General features: G+C 32.7%; 2 protein-coding genes across 2 annotated transcripts in view; one reads left to right on the plus strand and one right to left on the minus strand.

Annotated features, from left to right (window-relative positions):
• Positions 1–1,749: 1,749 nt before the first annotated feature.
• On the minus strand, positions 1,750–14,077 carry LOC127710605 (ribosomal RNA small subunit methyltransferase NEP1-like). Its single transcript, XM_052216556.1, has 6 exons — positions 13,962–14,077; positions 10,834–10,935; positions 8,454–8,595; positions 7,428–7,486; positions 2,547–2,693; positions 1,750–1,881 (listed from the first exon to the last, which is right to left on the minus strand). Exons 1-6 carry the CDS (start codon positions 14,073–14,075, stop codon positions 1,768–1,770), a joined length of 678 nt encoding a protein of 225 aa, XP_052072516.1. The 5' UTR covers positions 14,076–14,077; the 3' UTR covers positions 1,750–1,767.
• Positions 14,078–15,696: 1,619 nt separating this feature from the next.
• LOC127712792 (uncharacterized) overlaps positions 15,697–24,886 on the plus strand; it is a 34,280-nt gene continuing 25,090 nt past the window's right edge. Inside the window, exons 1-9 of the mRNA XM_052219407.1 lie at positions 15,697–15,735; positions 18,559–18,645; positions 19,333–19,532; positions 20,085–20,131; positions 20,992–21,170; positions 21,588–21,704; positions 22,135–22,210; positions 23,188–23,273; positions 24,415–24,575. Of these exons, the coding sequence (XP_052075367.1) occupies positions 15,697–15,735; positions 18,559–18,645; positions 19,333–19,532; positions 20,085–20,131; positions 20,992–21,170; positions 21,588–21,704; positions 22,135–22,210; positions 23,188–23,273; positions 24,415–24,575 (992 nt within the window). The remainder of the gene's footprint in view (positions 15,736–18,558; positions 18,646–19,332; positions 19,533–20,084; positions 20,132–20,991; positions 21,171–21,587; positions 21,705–22,134; positions 22,211–23,187; positions 23,274–24,414; positions 24,576–24,886) is intronic.

A 24,886-nucleotide genomic window follows, 5' to 3' on the forward strand; every position in this document is an offset into this window, starting at 1 on the left:
ACTTTTTGGATTTCAATGAAAGTAATCTTTGTTTTACTGGTAAATTATTAAAGTCAGGGATTTCTTTACCACAAATTTCAAAACGTTTACTAAATTCCTCCATAGGTACAAAGATTTGGTTGGTAAGTTTGTCTGTTTCTGTAGAAAACGTATTTCCAACGGATTGGCACATCCTAATTTTTACAAAGATGTTGTATACAGAGAACGGAAATTTAGATACGATCCATGTAAACTAATTAAACTTTATTTTGACAGTGCACACTATCATGTGTTTCTCCAACTGTAAATGACGTCTTTACTCCAAATTCTTTGGATGTTGGATGTGTACTGATTGATACTTTGGTCTAAGATACAGGATTTTCTTTTATTAGTTGTTATTGGCTTTGAACTAGCCGTTAGTAACTGCTATTCTCTCAGATTTGTACTAAGTGCCTTTTTTTGTGGGGAGGTAAAAATACCCTACAACGTCTGGACTGTGTTATTTTTTACTTGTTTTTCTGCTTTGTATCGATCTGTTTTAACTGAAGCCCTTTTCAACTGATTTTTATAGTCTGTTCATATGTTGTGCTGTTACACCACTGTCCCAGGTTAGGGTAGGGTTGGGTGCCCACAATCAATCAATCAATCTATTTTTATAAAATGTACATCAAAATATTTATAATAAAACAAATCAAACTTCATAATGTCAAAGTGGTCATCATAATATTTTGATTAAGGTGGTACCAAATACCTTCACTAAAATTTATTTGGCTCGTTTAATTTTCATAAAATTTTGAGAAAATATTTACTTTGATCCTTTGACAACAGAGTTCACGAAAATCGTCGGTCCTGTCGGTCCTGTCGGTCAAAATGAGGTTCGGACCAGTATTTTGAAGGCTAGTGCCGGTCCCAATGACCGATGTAAAAACGGCCGTTGTAGTGCATATTTCGGCACTTTTTTTACATCGGTTATTAGATGTACTGCAACTGTTTCCAATAAGTGTTTACATCGGTTATCAGATGTATCCGCTGCCAATTTCCGGTACTGGTTTACGGATTTATTATAAACAAACCAAAGCGGCGATCTACACGTGGCCTACTTAATTTGTCCATAGAGCCATCCCTGGCAAACAATCGGCGATTGAACCCTACAATGGAGCAAACAAATACTGTAACAGCCGAGAAAGTGATTCAGATGATGAAATGGATAGTGAAGATGACTTTAAATAAGAACAATCAGAAGACCTGAACTGGTCTTTCATTGTTAATTTGCCTGTGGGTGCGAAGAATAAAACTAATATTAATAAAGTTATTTTTGATAAAATATGTTATTAATTTTTTTTCAGGATAAAATTGAGAGATTTTGTAGGACTGGCTAAAATTTTGTAGGACTGACAAATAATCATGCTTTGTCGGTCCCATGACCGACGGGTCAAAATAAGTTTTCGCGTACTCTGTGACAAAAATATAAGAATTTCAAAAAACTTGAACCACACACTTCATCGGAAAAATTTCATTGGATATATATATAGCAGTTTGACAAACACTAATTTTGATCATTGAGAAGCTTAATATTTCCTGAACAATAGAACAGGATTAAAACGTTCAGCTGATTTTTAAAGAGTTATCTCCCTGTAGTGTTATGTTCCACCTTAAGAGTGGAAATGGAGTCTGTGTAAGTAGTCACATAGCTATTAACTATTTTACTACAACAAATGGATAGATTGCTAAATGGATAGAAACTCTAAAAAAGTGATAAACTGCAAAACATTAGGCAATCAATTTTATTCATATAACTCCCCATTTCTCTTCAAAAGCAGAACACAACTTTGCACAAGTCAATGCAGCTGATAGAGGATAGTTACTTATTGATACTGTCTTTTCTATGTAATCCACATCCACCTGTAACAGACAATTAACAATGTAAGGTCAAAAGTCAAAAAGATATGTCAAAGCTACAGACATAGAAAATTATTCCGAGAATGTTAATTGATTTAATAAATTAATGTTATTATCAAAATCAAGACCTTCCATCAATTTTCAATGATGAAGAATAGCAATTTAAAGAATTTTCTTTCAATAAAAAATAAAATTATGTTTTTTCGTAGTATTTCATGAGTATGAAGAATCATGTCTATTGTAACTAATTGAAATAAACAATACAAATCTATCCATGTTTGGTCAAAGGTCAGATGTATGGCATCAATGAGAGAGTCATTCAGGGTCTAAAAGATACTTGCAATATACATCAACATCTAGCAAATTATTTTTTGCTAAAACCAATGCCAGGTACTGCCTAGAATTTGCAGAACAATCAATAGCAAGTCCTTTAACATAATAAGACCTAGAAACTAAGCAACCCTTGTCAATAAAAAATTATAACATAACTAAAGAAAAGAAATGTTTTGATAATTTTGTTCTTCAGAGTTTCATCTCATTTTTCAATTTGATGATAGGTAGCCAACATTTCAAAATGAAAATTATCTTTAAAACTGTTGTATAATTCCGAATTTGTAACAACATAAAATTTAAGAGGAAGATAATATATCATAACACTTAAAACTTACGCTGCCATGTGCAAGGGCACCCACAACAAAAACCATTGGTTCGTTGTCTGGTACTATATCCCTTATGTCTGTAATATCAGCCTGGAACGATGTACCAACTTTCTGACAACCAACTGGTAAATGGTCTGTAATGGGATTCTTAATCACCTATAAAAAATGACAACAATATAAATTTCATGTGTCCAAGCGCTTTTTCTAGATTTATAATGTATACACAGACTAGAGATTATTTTACTGACTAAGGATGTTCACTCCTCTGTTTCAAAATAACAAGCTTTTTAAAAGACTGTTCTAAAATGATAGTATATAAATAAAGGAACTAAAAAAGCAGAAAAAATGAAGGGTCCGTGTGCTTGTTTTCGAGATATAAGCCATTCAAAATTTGGCGGGAAATAATTCTCATTGAATATTCATACATTTAACATTAACACCTTTTTTATTTCAACAAGAGTGCACACCCTGAAATGTCTCGCCTTCTTTACTAATCATTGATATTATGTTGATAGTCCTAAATATAAAGCTTTATAACTTAACATTAACCAAGTAAACTAAACATTGACCAATGAACCATGAAAATGAGGTCAAGGTCAGATAAACCATGCAAGGCAGGCATGTACAGCTAACAAATCTTCCATACAACAAATATAGTTGACCTATTGCTTATAGTTTAAGAAAAACAGACCAAAACACAAAAACTTAACATTGAGCAATGAACCTTGAAAATGAGGTCAAGGTAAAATAAAACCTGTGTGACTGACATATAGATCATAAAATATTTCCATACACCAAATATAGTTGAACTATTGCATATATAGTATTAGAAAAAAAGACCAAAACTCAAAAACTTAACTTTGACCACTGAACCATGAAAATGAGGTCAAGGTCAGATGACACCTGCCAGTTGGACATGTACACCTTACAATCATTCCATACACCAAATATAGTAGACCTATTGCATACAGTATAAGAAAAACAGACCAAAACACAAAAATTTAACTATAACCACTGAACCATGAAAATGAGGTCAAGGTCAGATGACACCTGCCAGTTGGACATGTACACCTTACAGTCCTTCCATACACCGAATATACTAGACCTATTGCTTATAGTATCTGAGATATGGACTTGACCACCAAAACTTAACCTTGTTCACTGATCAATGAAATGAAGTCGAGGTCAAGTGAAAACTGTCTGACGGGCATGAGGACCTTGCAAGGTACGCACATACCAAATATAGTTATCCTATTACTTATAACAAGAGAGAATTTAACATTACAAAAAATCTTAACTTTTTTTTCAAGTAGTCACTGAACCATGAAAATGAGGTCAAGGACATTGGAATTGTGACTGACGAAAACTTCGTAACATGAGGCATCCATATACAAAGTATGAAGCATCCAGATCTTCTACCTTCTAAAATATAAAGCTTTTAAGAAGTTAGCTAACGCCGCCGCCGCTGTAGACGCCGCCTCCGCCGCCGCCGGATCACTATCCCTATGTCGAGCTTTATGCGGCAAAAGTCGCAGGCTCGACAAAAACTATGAAAAAATAACAAGGATTTTATAAGATTTTCAAATTTGGCCTTTAAACTATATGTAATAAAATTATGAAAAGAAATATTGGGGTAAGTGGTCAAAATGTTTTAATGGCAATACATGGATAAAACCAGAGGATTCCAAAAATCTGACAAAAATTCAAAAACAAGAGGAGCAAACATCCTTAACAACCAAGTTATAGCCACACATAAAGATCACTTCTGTTCTCTTGTGTTTTTCTTGACACTTTGTTTTTCTGCAATCCCCTGAAAATGGCACGACAGAATTCAAACAAACTAACAGATTATTCTACATGGTAGGAAGTTGTGGGTCTGCTATTTAATTTTTGATAAGAGGGATTGTTGGGGTTTTCCTTACAAAAAACAAGGAATTTGCAGTTTATGCTGTCTACATTATACTATTTGGAAGCAATAGGTAATATGTCTTATCTAAATGGTTTATGTTATTTTGACAATTTCGTGTTGATGGCAGCTCTTTCATAGCCTCTGTTTTAATTTATTCACAACATTTGTTTAACTTTGGACAATTTAGAGCTTGATAGTACAGATACTTGTCTGTTGATGAGGACTGAATATTGACATCCAGATGTCCTTCGGTTATTTGCCTCATTGGGTTGCTGTCTCATTATTACATACACCAATTCTCCATTTGTTAATTTATTTGTTTGTTAGTGTTTAATACCATTTTTAGCAAACTTATTCATGTTGTTCTAGGACATTGCAATTGTTGAACTATCAAAAACAAAAACAACTGTCACCACCAAAATATTGTTTTGTCAGAGTAATGGTTCTTATAAAGACCATGATGATGGTAAAAATCCACAAAAACTTATGCAGATCCCAATCAAAGAAGTCATTGTCAAGGTAAGACTTCTCAGAATGGGAATAAAAATTTACAGAGCACAATTTTGTGTTTCCATTTTGTAGATATTTTTCCGAGAAATACTGCATTATTATTCAGTAAAAACCAACGAGTACTCAATAAGTAATTTTTTACCAGGTTGACATTCCTTAAATCTATACATAATTATGACCCAGGCATGATGATACATATAGTTTTCTGTTCATTATCACAGCTAAACATAATGCATGGCACATAACTTCTCTATGTATTGTATGAAAAACAAAAACCGTTTCCTTCCATTTATTATGAATTGTGATATCAATGTAAGAATTTTCCAAGCAATAGAAGTTAAGATTTAAATCCTTTTAATTAAAAATAAAATGCTCCGCTAGGCGCAGCTTGATACGACCGCAGAGGTCGAACCCTGAACAGTTGGGGCAAGTATGGACACAACATTCAAGCTTGATACAGCACTGAATTTGGATAGTGATTAAATATTTGACACAGCATAGGTTTCTGACACAGAACTTAAAAATTTTTAATTTACCTATTCAAACCATATCATTATTATTTGCTTTTATATATAAATCAGAAATAACCAATTTAAAATGGAAAGTTTTAAAGAAAAAAAAAGGAAAAAAAGGACCCCCCCCCCCCCATTTTTTGAACCCCCTTATGATTCATCACCCCAAACTCAATCCCAGCCTTCCCTTTGTGTTATGGTACCTTGCAGTACAATTTCAGAGAGATCAATACACTTGAACACAAGTTATTGTCTGGAAACTAGAAAAATGCTTGTTTTTAAGCCCCTTTTTGGCCCCAAATTCCTAAACGTTTAGGGCAATTACCTCCAAACTCAAACCCAGCTTTCCCTTTGTGATATGGAACCTTGTAGTACAATTTCAGAAAGATCCAGACACTTACACACAAGTTATTGTCCTGAAACTAGAAAAATGCTTGTTTTTTGCCCCTTTTTGGCCCCTAATTCCTACAATTTTGACGCAATTACCCCCAAAATCAATCCCAGCCTTCCCTTTGAGGTATGGTACTTTGCAGTACAATTTCAGAGAGATCCATACACTTGAACACAAGTAATTGTCTGGAAACTAGAAAAATGCTTGTTTTTAAGCCCCTTTTTGGCCCCAAATTCCTAAACGTTTAGGGCAATTACCTCCAAACTCAAACCCAGCTTTCCCTTTGTGATATGGAACCTTGTAGTACAACTCAGAAAGATCCATACACTTACACACAAGGTATTGTCATGAAACTAGAAAAATGCTTGTTTTTTGCCCCTTTTTTGCCCCTAATTCCTACAATTTTGAGGCAATTACCCCCAAAATCAATCCCAGCCTTCCCTTTGTGGTATGGTACCTTGCAGTACAATTTCAGAGAGATCCATACACTTGAACACAAGTTATTGTCTGGAAACTAGAAAACTGCTTATTTTTGGCCCCTTATTCCTAAACATTTAGGGCAATTACCCCCAAACTCAATTCCAGCTTTTCCTTTGTGATATTGAACCTTGTAGTACAATTTCAGAAAGATCCATACACTTACACACAAGTTATTGTCATGAAACTAGAAAAATGCTTGTTTTTAAGCCCCTTTTTGGCCCCAAATTCCTAAACGTTTAGGGCAATTACCTCCAAACTCAAACCCAGCTTTCCCTTTGTGATATGGAACCTTGTAGTACAACTCAGAAAGATCCATACACTTACACACAAGGTATTGTCATGAAACTAGAAAAATGCTTGTTTTTTGCCCCTTTTTTGCCCCTAATTCCTACAATTTTGAGGCAATTACCCCCAAAATCAATCCCAGCCTTCCCTTTGTGGTATGGTACCTTGCAGTACAATTTCAGAGAGATCCATACACTTGAACACAAGTTATTGTCTGGAAACTAGAAAACTGCTTATTTTTGGCCCCTTATTCCTAAACATTTAGGGCAATTACCCCCAAACTCAATTCCAGCTTTTCCTTTGTGATATTGAACCTTGTAGTACAATTTCAGAAAGATCCATACACTTACACACAAGTTATTGTCATGAAACTAGAAAAATGCTTGTTCTTTGCCCCTTTTTTGGCCCCTACTTCCTAAAATTTTGAGACAATTACCCCCAAAATCAATCCCAGCATTCCCTTTGTGATATGGAACCTTGTGGTACAATGTCAGAGAGATCCATACACTAACACACAAGTTATGTCTGGAAGTTACAAAAATGCTTATTTTTGGCCCCTAATTCCTTAACTGTTGGTACCATAACCCCCAAAATCAATCCCAACCTTCCTTTTGTGGTATTGAACCTTTATTGTAAAATTTCATAGAGATCCATTCACTTAAACTAAAGTTAGAGTGCGAAAACCAATGTGTCTTCGGACGACGCCAACGTCATACCAATATAGGACCGCAAAATTTGTTTGCGGTCGTATAAAAAGTTCACCAACAACTATTAAAAATTTTGACTTTGAAGTTTTTTCTTACCTTTAAAAGTTTCTGTGGGCCATCTGCTGCATGTATGCTAAGTTTGTGAAGTAACTGAACTGAAATATGTAAATTCACAGTTTACTTTACAATAAATATGTTGGATAAACATGATAAAAACAATTTTCATCTCTAATTTGAGGTAGGCTAAGAACAAAAAAAATATTGTACAACTAATCAGATGACAAAACTTAAATTTTGGAGTTTGCAGGGGTTAATCTATTTCTCCATGTTGTGTTTTTCAAATTGTTTTTTTGTCTTATTTTTTCCAATGGGGTTATCTGTCCTTAATGCTTAATTTTGATTGCCCCTTTTTACAATTCAAACTATTTTATTATTTAAATAATAAATTCAGTATTGTATATTTAAACAGAGGGATTAGACAAAAGCCAAATCCTATCCAAACCCTTTCCAAAACAAGAAAAATTGAATAATCTTTTTACAATCTAATAACTTTCTGTTTTTTCCTTGATCACTCATTATTGCAGCAATTCAGGGTATGCAATTCCCCATTCTTGAAATTTGTATACTCCTGCAAACAGTTTTTTGGTTGTTCTATAGGAATCACCCTGTCCATCCATTGTTACCTCTGTCCATGTGTCTTGTAAGAACAACTCATCTTAAATGGCCAGAAAGATAATTGTGAAACTAGATACAGCTATAGAAAACAACATCAGGATGCGCAAAAGAATAATAGGCCATGTCCTACTCAAAGGGGAGATAATCCAACTAACTACAAAAACCACAACTCCTTCTAAATTGATGAACAGATTTTGATGAAACTGAACACAATTGTACAAAAGTAAAACACTACCTGAGGATGTGCATAAAGAAAAAATTGTGGTCCAACCAAGGGGAGATAATAAAAATTGCAGGGTGGTGAGTTTCTTTTTGTGAGTTCACTCACAGTTCTAGTTTATGTTGTATGTATATATATAATAAGAAGTGAGCTTTCTCCCTTGGTATCTTCTTTATTTTTGTTCATGTTGTTTTCATTTCATATTGTTTAACAAAACACCATCTTACCCATAAGCCCACAGAATCTGTCAAATGTTCTAGGAATTCTAGTCTGTGGGTTGATCTCTATCAATACATTTTTCTCTGTGTGTATGTAGACTTGTAATAGTCCTGCTCTGTTTAAAGGACTGTCCATCAACATCAATAAACACTGAAGAGAAAAGTTGAAAATTTAATGGTACAGTGTTTTTCTATTCTTATACATTTCAATAGATAGTAGAACATTTAAACTTTTTTTTGTGAAAAATAACATACAAGGTAACTTTTCACATTATCGTTATTTTACAGATGTATGTACTATATACATCTACCATATTAAGAATTTATCTGTGTTATGAGATTGTAATTATTATAATTACAATCTCATAACACAGATAAACTCTTTATTTGTTATTGATTTTTGTCTTTTGTTGGCTACAATTTAAAGGTGATTTCTGGCAGTAACATCTGTTATACACAAAATGCATATTTCATGTTTGTCCAAATAATCATGACATCTGTTGAGATAATATTTGTCAGGAAGGTGTCAAAGCAAAAAAAGTGACCTTTCAAGGCATCATAATTATTTGGACTAATATCATAAGTGTCAATTTATCAAAGCTCCAAAGCGGGAGTTCTTCCTCTGACAGACTTAGTATCTTTTTAGAAATTTAAATCAATTAAGGATGTACTTAGGTGAAATTAAAAAAATCTAGAATTTAAAATTGATACTGCAAGTCAGAAGAGCATTAGTTAAGGAACAAAATAAGCTAAAAATATTGATAGGTTATGAAGCTCCTTTTCAAGATATTTAAATTTTTTTAAATTGCGGGAAAAGGCTGACTCGGACTTTTACCTTACATTTGCATTGGTATTATTTGGGTCTCAAATCGAAAGAAAAGAAATCTAGAATCTGCTTAAATTTTGGTAAATGACCTTTTATGAGCTATTGAAGTCTTATATGAAAAGAAAAATGGGTGTTATGGGGCAAAATATTTTACCCTGTATCATAGGAAAAAAACCAAGGAGTCTGACCATCTGACACAAATTCCTAAACCTGACCTAAGTACATCCTTAAGGCATGTTTGAAACTTTTTCAAATTCATTTCTGAAAAGCCATTCTGCAAATGACAAATGACATGAACGTGTTTTGTGATAAATAAGGCAAAACTTGCTTCAGTCCTGATTAAATTTCTATATCTGCTAAAATCATTTTAAAATGAAAATAAGGAGATGTGGTGTGACTGTCAATAAGACAACTACCGTATAGCGGGTTTTCGCGGGTGTAAAATTTCGCAATTTAGGGGCAACAAAGTATATGAAAAATTTTGGCAGTTTTTATTTTGGCGGATTCTTAATTTCCAATTAAATTATTTTGATGGATACTGAATTGGTTGCTATAAAAAAGTTGTAAAAAGTGGCAAGCAGAAAACAGTTAAACTTATCCTTGCTGAATGACATCTTATTTATTGAATATATTCAGATACAGTTATTCAATAAAATACCGGTGACATAGATATTTGTCACAGTGTAAATGTTTTAGTGTAAATGTTTTGGGGTTGATTAGTTACGAAATTGACTGGACCTTTGATGTACTAATTAGGTAATAAAATTATCATGAGTGACTTACAACTCTTATATAATTTGACACTAATTAAGAAGGGTAAACTACCTAACATTCTGAGAGTATTTTACTCTCTAATATTATTTGACACTAATTAAAAAGGGTATACCAAACTGTATACATATACATTGTTTAAATAGCACTCATGCCCTTTGGCATTAATGTTGTTCAAACAAACACATACCGTTATTGACCTGTCGACTGGAAAAAATAGACACATAGCTATTAGAATGTTCCGAACGTATGCATAAATTTTCGCGGAATTTATTTTCGCGATTTTCATTTATCCGCCAAAATAAGCGAAAATAAACACCCCGCGAAAATAACCCGCTATACGGTATCCACCAGAGTTCAAATGACATGGATGTAAACAATTCAGGTCACTGTATTGCCTTCAAAAATGAGAAATACCCATTCCATTATCATAATGGCATATTGTCAGCTATAAAAGGTCCCAACAGGAAGAATATGAAACAATTCAACTGGAAAAACTAACGACCTAATTCATAGCAATTCAATTTACCAAAAAACAAATAAGACATACCAGAACCAACAACCACCACTGAATTACAGGCTCCTGACTTGTTTGTTTGTTTGTTTGTTAGCTATATCAGTAGTCAGTTTAAAAAATAAATATTCCTAATTTAGAACTCTTACTCTTGAGATGTATCCTTTTACACAAGATTTATGCATGTTTTCATATCTTCAAAGCAAAGCAATTTTTGTTCTTCTATAGGGAAGTCACTTTTGAGTAGACTTAAAAGAATATAATATGAGAGTACATACCTGATGTGTGATGTCTGGTCTACACTGTGATATGTCTCTTTTAAATTTCTTTGCGAGACCTTTATGTTTATCACAGTTTAATAATTCAAACTGTTTTCCAACCTGAAAAGAGAATACACATACATGTATGTCTGTGAAATTTTATATCTTATAAAAAAAAAAATTTCACACTTAACTATACACATAAAAACTTCAGTTGGTGTTTGGAATGTCATGCAAATAATAGATAATCATGATAATTATAATAAATTACTTGATTGAATTTTGGGTAATTAATTAATAATCTATTTAATACTAGTCTATGATTTCTGAACATTGCTGAATGTAATCGGTTACAATCGTTAAGTACTTTATCAAAAGTTATTACATTATTTTTGTTTTTTTTCATGACTTTCAAATACATGCTTCAAAATAAAACAAAATAACAAAGAAAGTCAAAACACAATTTTATGCCTCTCAAACTATATATAGCGGAAATTTACAATTTTACAAAACATCTTTTAACGCATTGTTTCCAAATGTTGAGCTGTTTTCTATATGGAAAGTATTAATGTAATCTGAAATTTAAAAAAAATTATTGAAATTTGGGTTTTTATTATAAAGAGAGAGTGGTGATTTAGTTCTTGTAATGACATGGACCATTGCATCAATCACTTCTTAATATATTTAAGGTCAATTGCTTCATATTTTGCACAACTTTACTGACATATTGACTTAAGTTTTGAGGTTTATTTTTTTACTCATAATTGACCATGTTGACAGGTATATTTGGATCTATTTCATTATAATTTTTGAAGATTCCTCCGCAAAAAGAAAAATAAACAGCTGCGCCATGAGCGCATGATACGCCCGTCTTCTTGTGTGTGAATTTTTATGCAAAGAGCATAAATAGTTTCTGACATACGGCGTGACATGCGAAAACCCCCTTTTTTTTTACAAAAAACTCAAAAATAAAATTTTGAATCAAAACCAAAAAGAATACAGATCTTTAAATTAATATAACTAAGAAGTGTGTAAAATTTTAAGCAATAATCATAAATCGTTTTTGAGATACGGCGCGACATGTGAAAAACCCCTCCCCCTTTTTTTACAAAATACTCAATAACTCAAAAATAAAATTTTGAATCATCACCAAAAAGTATACAGATCTTAAGGTTAATATAAATTTGGATAAGTCATTCTCAAGTTACGGTGCGACATGTTTACCCTAGACAGACAGACAGACAGACGGACAGACAGACGGACAGACAGACAGACAGACGGACGCCGGACATTTGTATACCATAATAAGTCCCGTCAAAAATTTGACGGGCGTATAATAAAAACAGTAGAATATTTTTTTAAATTATTTCATAGATGGAAATATTTAATTATGACGTGCATGGGTTTTTCTTTTTGTTTGGATAATTTCCTTAATTTCAGGTTATAAAACTGTCAATGAAGTAAAATTTATAACCTAGGGCATCATAATGTAAATCTCAAACTTCATTAGACATAATTTAAACTCATTTTGTTTCAAAAGCTGGAAATACAGTAAAGTTTTCCAGGAAATCCAGTTGAACATATGACAGCCTGAGACACTAAAAAGCAGAAAAAGGTGAAAATTATTATTTGGTGCCAAATATACCAACTAAATGCCCAAATGACTTTAAATAGGTGCCAATTTGACTTTTTCTGTAGGTGCTGAAATAACCAGTAGCTCTTTTCACAAAAAATCTTAAGTGTAAAATTTATCGTAAGTCTAAAATATTCCTTAACAATTCAACTAAATATTTTTATCGTAAGATTAATTTTACACTTAAGATTTTTTGTGAAAAGGACTACTCAGGTGCCGATTTGACTTGTACCTGATGGTAGGATTTGACTTGGAAACAAGACGTTTCAGCCATGGAGCCAGTTCGGCCTTGGTCGTTTCGGCCATGTACCACTTCAGCAATGTAATAAAAATAGCTTTGTTATATATACTTTCATTTATTTGTCTTTTATTTTTTGTTTTCAAATGATCAAATTTATTTTTTACAAGTGGATTGGTTTATAACAACACACGCCTTTGTCAATCACCTAGACACTTATTTTATCACATAGCTAATCCAATCATGTCAGTTATCTAAATAAATATACCAACTTTTGTATTATATGTCTCTGGTTAAAGCAATTAAATACAATTCAATGCAAAATCTGTGAAAATATCAAATGTATTATCAACAGTCGGAAAAAAGAAATATGTCTGTCAAACAGGTTCAACTTTCTAAATACTACTATTCACTAACATGACTAAGGTAATGTAAAAATGCATTACTTTTAAAGAAAAGTCAAAAGACGACACATAACATTAAAAGAATCGTCTGTATATCAGATTTTCATACATTTTTCTATTCTAAATAAAATTATAGAATAACAACATCATGAACATAAAGACAACAAACTAAGGACAGAGACATATATACACATACATGTATGTGTATATACGTCACTTCTAAGGAATAGCGAACAATACATTGTCAAATATTTTCGGCTAAGTTCTTTACCTGGCTCTACCTGCTGTGACATTTTCCTTACACTGCATCGTATTTATCTTTACTAAGAAAGTCTATTCACTTACTTACCTCTTATTATTTTATTTACAACATTGATAGAAACAGACATTAAGAAAAATGTGTGATGGGCCGTAACGACCAAGGCCGAACTGGGATATGGCCTAAACAACATATGGCTGAACAGGTTTATGGCCGAAACGTCTCGTAAGCGTTGACATGTTAAACATGTTAGAAGTTGATCTGAGTTCTTCTTCTTCTTCTTCCTGTAAGCGGCCACCGTCAACTGGTTGACTATTCTGCCACATTTTGGAGTGAGCGCTTGAAATATTTTTGAAATTATTGGAGTTGTCCCATATTCCATTGGATAGCTGATCGAAACAACTAAACAGGGAAAGTCAATTATAAATAATGAGGCTTCTCACAAAGGGAAAATGGTCAGAAATTGTGAAAGAATGAAGAGAGAGAATTTCGGACTGACAGTGGAAAAGAAGGAAATTATGGTAGAAATTAACAGAATTGTATCCCTCACTGTTCGGATATGCTTGCTGCTAAAATGTGAACAGGAAAATGAATTATAAATGCTATATTAACCTTTACAGATTCTAAAGATGCTCGTTCTAAAATCACAATTACTCTCTTTTCATTGCTTGATTTATTCACAGATTTTATAACTTTTGTAGACACATGGTCTCTGGAGGCGGCCATTTTCTTTGTTTATAATTACACTACAAATTATGTCATACTTTTCCGGTTAGAATACAATCTTCCGTCTATCAATAACATTAGTTTATGGACTAATGGTGTATCAATCATCTGTCTGTAAAGAATATAGAATCGAGATATTTAAGATTGAAACAAGAAAATTAAATAAACATAAGTTTAAACACTTTTAATTCAAAGGTCGGAACTTGTCAGAATAGATTTAGAAAAATCATTCTGCAGTTTGTTTACATTTGAAACCAAATTCCAGTAACAACACGACAGTTGTTCCATACATTGAAATACATTTTGCCATGTACAGTTAACAATTATAGTTAAACATTATATTAAGAAAGCCAGGTATATGACAAATAGGGTTTTCTTTCAAAAACTTGATTTATGGCAGAAATTATATTGCTTAAAAGTTTATCACTGGGACTAATACATTATCTATTACATGTAGTCCCAGGTTTACCAGGGGCGTGTTGTTTTGTTCTTCGGTAGTGAGCCAGAAGAGGTCCATTTCTGTTTGTTTGCATTGGGAAGATCTTCTGGCTCTCTTCTACCTCTTCCTTTTAAATAGGTAGTTTAGAGGCAGAGGCAAATAATAAATTTATGAATGCAGATAAAATAGAATGTGAGCTGTGTGATAAACGTTTTGGCAGCCTTAGTAGGACAGCCCTGTATGGACGATAAGCTAGAAAAATATAAGAACTTCATGGACAATAACAGTAAGGGGACGACTATTTGGTATTCTGGGGAGGGGGTGGAGGATTTTTTGCGGATTTACCATTTATTTTAATCTGTCGCTAATCATGCCTATTTTTCAGCTCTTACCAGGCCACCATATTCATATTAAAATCCTCCTATCTCCCACCCACCCCCAAAAAAATAAATATTAAAAGGTTTTCCCCTTATAGGCTTATTAAACACAAGTTTAAATTGATTGATTGTTGGTTGCTTATTTTTAACGCCCAGTGACAAATATTTCATGCATGTTCAGGAAAACACAAGTTTAAAAGTCATGTATATAATATAAAAATAAGGAGATGTGGTATTATTGCCCATGAGGCAACTATATCCACCGGAGTTCAAATGAAGTGGATGTAAGCAATTATAGGCAACCGTACTGACTTCAACAATGACAAAAACCCATACCGTATAGTCGACTATAAAAGGCCCCGATATGAAAAATGTGAAACAATTCAAACGAAAAATCAAATATGAGTTGACAGACATGAAACAACGAGAACCACTGAACTACAGGCTCCTCACTTGGGAAAGGCACATAAAGAATATGGCAGGGTTAAACATGTTTGTGAGCGCTCAACCCTCCCTTTAACTGGGGCCAAAATAAAAATATTGTATGTTTGGCCAAACGCGACCGACCCAAAAAAAAACCGCCGACTCAAATTCTTTTTTTGCCATTTTTTTTGAAGATTTTTTTTTCCGATTTTTTCGTGTCCGCTCCGTCATCTTATAAAACTTAATGTTCGTCGTCTTTGCGTTTGAAAGTAACTGTGAATAAGATTAAAAGAAAGCGTGTAAGAGACGCAGTTAATCGATATTCAAAGTTCTCTGTTTTTATCTTCTGATTTAAGGAACGTAAAGAAGTAAACATGTGAAAATGGCAGACAGTTTTTCATGGCTGATTGTCTCTACAAAGGTTTGACGGAAAAAAAAGATACAGTTGATTCAGGTTAATTGCATAGCCTATTTGTCAGACAAAATTATGCAATTAAGCGGAGTATGCTTATATTCGAAATGCCAAATTACGGAGTCAAATAACATCGACAGTAAAGGACATCCCTGAAGAAAGATGAACGGCCATTATCCACTTACAGCATGTTGAATGTTGATTTATTCTAATAAAAGTTATAAGTCTAGTGTTATTCATGTTATTGTATTTTGTATTCTATTAATTAAATTTATTAACACATTTTGTTTTAGTTTATTTGCGTACCGACATTTCCTTTACCTGGGATACAAAATTAGAACAAATTGTTCTAAAAATAGATTTGTTTCTATGACCCGTATGTACAATGTACATCATTACGCATAAACACAAAGCACTGAAATAATAGTATTTGCACTTATTTAGTTACTGAAAGTTTGTTCAAAGCTAATTACAACTAACACTGAAATAAATCTTGTCCTCCCAGACTAAATTATCATTCAGTACACAACCAACAGATTTAGTCATAAACAGTCTGAGAAATGCCATGACCTTGTATAGCTTGTATACATGTTTAAATACAAATAAGGTTTTTTCGAAAAGTGGCGGTCCAAAGGTTTTGCCCATCGAAAATTTGCAATAGAAATAATAGTTAGGACCAGCAGATTTTCTTCAAGGACCAACAGGGAAAAAAAGATTTTGAGAACACTGCGATGTCTTTGCTTTATACAAAAATAATCTAGTTTGGTTACTTTAAAAAAAAATTGATATACAAGATGTCCTTTTCAATCATATACCAGACAAACATAGACAAATTCTTGTACAGTTTGAGATTATTCCTGAAAATGGTCGGGGATTTAAGCAGGATTTGTTTAGCAAAATTGAGTTAGGAAAGCATAAAGAAAAAATGTCACGAACATAGCGATTTCTTCCAACCAATTTTCTTTGTTTTAACACTTATTGTATAATTACATCAATGTCAAAACAAAGCACACTATTACAGTCCTGTCTATAATACCAAATCGGAACTGACGTATCTTAATGTTCTAATAAATCATCGTAAACTTCATTTATGTCATCCAACATAAAAAAAATTCTGCTATATTCGACAGCAAATTGAATTTTTTGTTAAAATGCTTCTTCTACAGAATATCTCCAGAAAAGGTCCAAATTCATTTTCTTGGACTCGTCACCAGAAGACATTCCGGAGATGTACAGAAGAGACCAATAAAACACGCCCCATTTTACACCTTCTAAAAAATATTTTTGAGTAGTCAGACAAAACTGTGCAACTGGAAAAGTTTTAAGGCATGTCAGGGCCTTGATGTATGATTCAGGTATCACCAGTGAAAGAGGGTACATGACTTTCTCTAATTATGAGCATTTAACCCTCTTGCTACCGGAGGGACACATGTGTCCACACCGGCTGTGCTGGAGGGACACATATTTCCATATGTTTAATTATGCAAGTTTCTAACCATTTCTGTGTCTCTTTAAAATAAAAAACCAAAGATTAAACAGTGTAATATTTTCCTCAATGGGTCCCAAATGTCACGTCATTAGGGCTTGACGTCATATATTGCATGACGTCTCAAATGTCCAGGTGTCATATTTTCTGGCACACGAAATGCAACCATATAAAATTAGCAGGAGCAAGAGGGTTAAACCAGAACTCAATTTTTGAACTATAAGTCTGATAAATTCGATACACCATATGTTGAAAGTCATGTGTAATTTGAATATCCCATCATATCAAAATATTGCACTTCCCTCACAGTCATTATAGCTTAAGGAAAACAGATGCTTCCACTTTAATGTACTGTTAATAACAATATATTTATTCACTAGATGTTTTAAAATTTAACTACCACCTGAAAGGATAAATTTGGGGGTAAACATGTTTATGTTAGCAAGACCATAGAGACAGCTAGTCTGACGTTTCTCTTACTTAATTGTATGGCCTATTATAGTCCCACAGCCTAAACAAGACTCCAAAGCAGCCTGTTGGATGTCCGAGGGATATTTGACTAAATCTATATTTTTACAACACAAACAGAAAAGACTGTTGTATAACTTTCATTTTGTTTAGCCTTGCATGGACTTATGAGTTTGAATGTCCCTCTCGTATCAATCTAATTAAAATTAAATCCCTGCACTCGCTCATTTTTTTATGCTTGGTCACTGTGTGGGACCAAGCGTAAAATAAATGAGCGAGTGCAGAGATTTAATTTTAATTAGATTGCTCTCATATCTTTCCCCTCTCTTTCACATGAAATGCTCTGAATTAATGTTTCTTTAACTGCAACATGTACAATGGTATAAACTTTAATTCTTTTGTTTTTTATAGGAATGATCACAGTTGATAACAGTGATGATGGAAAGTAAGGAATACTAGTACTAAAAAAAGTCTGCCATGGTAAGTTGACAAATTCCCAAAATGATTTCTGTATAATGACTTTTTCAGTAGTTGCTGGAACATGTTGAACTGAACTTTAACAAGATACCAGTCTCTAATAACTGACTTTAGAGGTTTACACATCCTTTTTTTGTTTGTTTCCTTGTCACAATTTTTTTTATCATTTAGAGAAAAACAGGACGTAAAAAAATTAAACAAACAAAAACAATAACTTGATATAAGTAACTGGAGTTTGTTTTCTTCTATTCACACTGACTAAATAATAATATGCACATTTAATATTAGATTTGTTTATTAATGTTCAGGACGAAAAAATTCATTGTCAACTCAATGATATTTCTTTCTATTCATATTTTTGAAGTTTATACTTTATATTTATCAATTGCCTTCTCTTATAGTCTGGAGCAAGATACAAACCTGGGAGCAGGAAGTTCCCTAGACGTCGAGAATCCCCAGCTCCATCAGAAGGATCTGTTGGTTCTGAGGTAGGTTAACACTTAAGGTAGATTCACTGTATACTGCCATCTTGGATTGTACAATAGCAGTACATAATCGGTCTAGTTCTTTGCTTAAATCTGCAAATTTTGAGACAGATTTGCAATTTATGTGTAAGACTGTTTATTTGTAGCTTGAAAAATAGTACGGTGACCCATACTTTTTATTATATTTTTGAAAAAAGCGTAGTAAAATCTTCACTTTGGGAAAGTATAAGAAAATTCTATCTGAGGAAATTTATACCGATGATCCACCTTAAAGAGACAGAAATAGAGATATGGTTGTAGAAAAGCATGACATTTTGATGTCACAAATTTCTACCAATGAAATTGATATTAACCACACATTAATAATACAAAAATATTCAATCGTGCAATAAAAGTATAAATCAGCTAAGAATGAATTTTACCAAAATTAATGTTGAGAATGGTGACATATTGTATTGTACATGTTGCATGAGATACAATGGGGAAATCTGTTTCTAATAATTTTTTCATTGAGACTTAATGATGATTGGTTGTCAAATCAGAGGAAGCCAAGCATTTGCAATCATTATAAAACTGTGACCAATGAAAAACTGAGAACATGCAACCTATTGGTTTGACTTTGAAGTTCATAAAATTATCAACCCTTCCTGGAAAGTTTGAATAAACTAAGAAGTAGATTTTATTTTTCAGGGAGGAGTTATTCCACGACAAACCTACCAGGCTCCAGAAGGATATGACACGCCCACTATCAGACAGTTTAGGGATTATCTGGATAATACCGGATTGGAGCAAAACTTTAAGGATCTGATTAAACTTTTACTGGACAGGAATGAACTGCCTTATAACCCTTATCCTGGGTTTGTTAATAGGTTCAGACAGTTTGGTGAAAAGTAGGCATACTTGTAATGATATAGAATTAAGTATTGGATAGGGCATATTTTGTGAATCATGGAGAAAGTGGTATTTATGTTTTCTGACATTATTATAGTGAAATAAGAGAACAGTATGGAAATTTAGCATCTTTATTGAAATATGATTTATAAAGATCAGAGATCAAGCTAACATATACCACACACAGTGAATATTTAAAGATAACTAACCTTAGGGGAAAGGTTTAAATTTGTGAAGAATGAATGATTTTGTACATAATTTAAGGCTCTAACATTTTGTTGAGAGAAAAATTTAAAAGGTAAAATAAGGGAATCCAAAATCATTTATAAATTACAAATGCACCCATAAGCACTCAACTGATAAAACAAATTGATGACTATAACTTGAGGTACAGGTATTTTGAAGAGAATGTGATTAGTAAATCTATATTTTGAGCAATCAATCCCTAACAGCTTTAAAGTTTTGAAAGCATGTTTAAATAAATATGGATTGTGAAAGGTTTCTGTAAACATAAATTGGAGTTTTGACAATTTACATATTTTTATTTTCAGATTTCACATGGAACAAGAGTCTGCGGAGAAAATTCATCATAAACTTAGTGAGTTTTTATGATATATAGAGTTTTTATCTGAATGAAAAGAAAACTGGTTAGGCCTAACTTACGGATAGAGAAAAACCTTGTTAACCAATGTCTTGGATAAATACATTTTAAATAGTTCAATTTTATGTCTTTTTTATTTGTTATATATCAAAATCAAGAACTCCTGCACTTCCTGTGCAGACATTTTTTAAGTTTTAGGCTTTAGTGTAAGTTGAAGGGCCTTCAGACTGGTGTTTTAACACCTTGTTGTGTAAGATGGTCCTGAACATTTCTGTTTGAATCGATTATTTTGACTTTTTGAATCAGTCATGTGCAAATACTCATAATGAAGATTAGCCTTATCTGGCATATTTGTGTAAAATATTGACATTCCAGTATCTTAATATAAATATTTGACAAAATTGCTTGAAAGAATTAATTGCCTGTGATATCTTCATATTGATTTTATTTATTTTAGGGTATTAAGGGGAGGTAACTTTGAAATTCTATACTTTATAACGGAATCTGTTTTATAATATAGGCAGTAAAAACATATGGTGACTCCATTTTTTCTGATGATATTCTGAAAACATTTTATAGGAACTATCTTCTCATATTTTATTTTAAAATTCTATCAATTAGTTTACCTTCTATTCACATAATAGATTATCTGTATAATTCATATAAAGTGTGCCATTTTTTCACATCCTGTAAATTGAAAAAAAGAGCGGTTACTGATGATTTTTATTATAATATTTGTTATAAATATAAACATGATAAATATATTAAAATTTATACTACATTTTGTCAAAGTATGATACAATTCTATGAATTTGTGATAAAAAGAGTTTAATAAAAATCACTTTTTTTGTTTTCAGGAAATGCGATGAAGGAAACATTCCTGCCATATCTGTTTACTATTAAGAACCACAACACTGTTTGGGGTTTGTCTAGTATCCTCAAGGTCATCAATCCTCAGGCTTTGTCTAAATATAAATGGCTGCTCGACGACCTCACTCCCCATCCTGAAGATGTTTTATCATCTGGTGATTATACTGTGAGTGACAAACAAAATATTATTTTATCCCCTATATGTTAAATTTAATACAATTTTTTCTCTCTATTAATATTTTGTGAATTGCTTACTGTAGTAAAAATGTAAAAAAAAATCTCTAGGAAGACATAAGGCAAAAAAGAAGGCAATCATGTCAGCTGGTTACATCACACAGAAAGAAAACATTTGAATGCCTAAATAAAGTGTCAAGATTTCATACAAAATAGCATCTTAAAATTATTAGAAAACTGGTTCAAAAATTGTCAATTGCCTCTTGTTCAATCATGAAATTGTTTACTCATAATATTTAAACTTAGTCATGTGCTTATATTATTCTAAATGGCAAAATGTTTTGTCATATTGGAAGAATTGTAATAGTTTATTTGAATTACATAGTCCATGTACTTATTTGTTCATTAGAATCAAGTGATGTTAGCACTGGTAGGATCATGTGTATTTGATGGAACATTTTTCCCACAAGTCCACAGTGTAACCATTAGGAAGGAATACCTGATATCTGGGGAAGATGTACAGCAGGTAAGGTTTGACCTGAATGATTAATGAGGATATGGATGGAGTTGATAGAATAGAGAATAATGGTTGAAAAAATCGAGAATAGAGAAAAATTGGCCAAAAAAATAAAGAAGAGAGTATAACATGTATAATGAGGTGCTAAATATGATAAATAGTGTAAAAAGTAAAATAACAGAAATACTGAACTCCAAGGAAATTTTAAAACTAAAAGTCCTTTAACAAACGGCAAAATCAAAAGCTCAAACACATCAAACAATTGGAAAACAACAGTCATATTCCTGACTTGGTTCCGGCATTCCCTTATGTAGAAAATGGTGGATTAAACCTAAAAATACAGAATAGAGAAAATGGCCTTGAACTTAATTGATATTAAATGCAGTGTTTATCAATTTATAGTCTACTGTTCATAAGTGATGTGTTTTATTGTTTCCAGGGTGTGTCGATATTTGTAAATTCCATTATGGCAGAAATTGACAGCATGTACAGCAATCCACGACATATCATGTTGGGTGAGTTATAAGGAATTGTTTGAATTATTTTACATTTATCATTTCAGGGCCTTTTATAGCTGACTATGCAGTTTGGGTTTCGCTTTTTGCTGAAGGCTGTACGGTGACCTATAGTTGTTTACATCTATTTCATTTGGTCTCTGGTGGCGAGTTGTCTCATTGGCAATCATACCACATCTCCTTTTTTTATAATCATTATCATAATCATTAACTTAATAAATATTTTTTACTTATAATGCCCCATTCTCAGAATGAACTATGTCCCTCTTGATGACAATATGATTTCACAAGCTGTATTAGATAATCAAAAACAAAATTGCTGTATTAATTGCTCTGAAGTTGTTTGTTTGGATAAGTCTTGAGTTGTCATATAAAAATAAAAAGATGTGGTATGATTGCCAATGAGAAAATGCTCCACCAGAGACCAAATAAATGACGTAGAAGTTAGCAACTATTGGTTACCATACAACCTTCAACAATGAGCAAAACCCGTACTGTACACTTGCATCTGACATAAGTAATACCTAATATAAGTATTGAAATCACCAGACATATACAAATATATGTATAATCATGATGAATTGAGAACTGTTCCAGTCAACTAAAAGTTACTAATAATCTTGGACAATTGTGATAAGGGATACAACAAGAAACATGCATGACAGAATTAATAATTGGTGAAATAACAAACTGGTAACAGGAGAAAAGAAAGACAACAATTAATTTTCAGAAGGCTGTTGCATGCTCATCACATGTTCTCATTGAAAAAGCTAGCAAATGGAAGGATAACTGTTTGTTGAACACATTGTCACTGATAAAAAATCCTAAAAATGCCAATTTAACAGTGCAAAAGATTTTATCAAATTTAACTGAAACCTGAAGGTAATTGTGTGAGGCCAGTATAAGTCAAATTTGTATACTGTGGAATTGTCATATATACGAGGGATAGTCGTTTGATACAGTATTTTTTATTTCAGGTATAAACATTCCTTACGCTAATGAAGAATACCCTGATGTAATAATGTTTGAGTTCTGGGACCCTGATAGAATACAAGGAGACAAGGTATGTATAAAATATCAGGTTTTGTGCATATTGATGCTGTTAGATATCAGCTACCTGCTCACAATATGAAGCTTTTGGATAAGTTGGGGGTCAGATATTGACATTGGTTCAAACATTATTCAGTAGTTGCCACAATGTGAATCTTTTTGAAGAGTGAGCACTAGGAAAGTGCAAAAAAAGCTTCACATTTTGTTGAGCTGCTAAAATATTACTATGCTAAATGGAGGAATCCAGAAAATCTGTTTTTGCACGAATTCTGGGTTTTTTGTTTCTTAAGACAGTTTTATGCTTTGTTGTCCCAAAGAAAGTGAATGTTATTTGGTCTCTGATGTAGAGTAGTCTCATCAGCAATCATACCACATCTTCTTATTTTTATATTGATGAGTTCTGCTGGAATAGTTTGACATTCCTGATGACTACTTTTCACACATTGCAACATAGCTGATAAGTTCTACTCATGTCTCAAAGTAGGGAAGAAAAATAAGCAATTTTATGAAGAGCTGAGGAGACTGATATAGACAGAGGGAAAACAGATAATGTATCATTCAATATTTGTGCTCGTTGATATATATGAATACAGTTTCCTCCCCAGTATTTTTGAACAAGACCATGAAATTGAAAGCAGCAATTTCTGTAAAAATATAGCACCATATTTATGATACATACTATTATAAATTCCATTCAAATAGCATAATGCTGCCATGGTACTATGAAGCCCTGCAGCAACCATTTGGAAAAAAAAGTGATGCAGTGGATCATCTGAATGAGACAAAAAATATTTTGTTTAAAGTTAGAAGCACTAAGATGTTAACAAACATTGGCACCCTTGAGGGATAATCCATTAAAACAGATGTGGGTGGGTAGGAATGGAATTCATAATACCTCTACAATCAACATACTTTCTAATGAGTATTTTGCATAAATCAAATAAAAAAAAAAATAACCCTCGACCCATATCGAAAAAACAAAAATGTCCTTCCTACCTCCCACATCCATTTGAATGGAATAGCCCTGACTATGTTCCATGTTTATGTCTTAGAGGAAAAATTATTACTTGCTGCTTTTATAGAATATCAATATCTTGTTCTAGGCTTTATGTTTAATTTTACAATTATTAATTTTTGTTTTTTGTTTTTTGTAGGATGAGTTTCTACAGATTGTAAGTGATACAGTAGTCAATAATAAATACATTCACATGGAGTGTGTCCTGAGGATCAGCCCTTATCATCCACAATACATGAGGGGTACAATCCAATTCTCTTTAAACTTCTTGGAGATAAAAGATGACCTGATTGAGGAAGGGTGAGTTCTCTGTTATATGTTCACAAGAAAACACAGTGATTGGAATGCTTGTAAGGAAGACAACTTGTCTAGAATTTCCTTCTGCTTGCCTTCATCATTCTTTTATTTTCTTTGAAAATTTGGAATTGTTTCTTGTGACATCTCTGAATGTTTGAACACATATTCTTGTTTTTATTTTTTCTCGCATGCGATGAAAGTCGCGGAAAGTGAGACAAAGGGATTGCTTTTCCAGCGACAATGACGACGGCATCGACAATTGTTAAGTTTTCTGCTTAAGTTAGATTGATTGGAACTACTTGTGATAGATCAAT

This window comes from Mytilus californianus, unplaced genomic scaffold (assembly GCF_021869535.1).
Source record: "Mytilus californianus isolate M0D057914Y unplaced genomic scaffold, xbMytCali1.0.p SCAF_8, whole genome shotgun sequence".
In the NCBI taxonomy this organism is placed as follows: domain Eukaryota; kingdom Metazoa; phylum Mollusca; class Bivalvia; order Mytilida; family Mytilidae; genus Mytilus; species Mytilus californianus.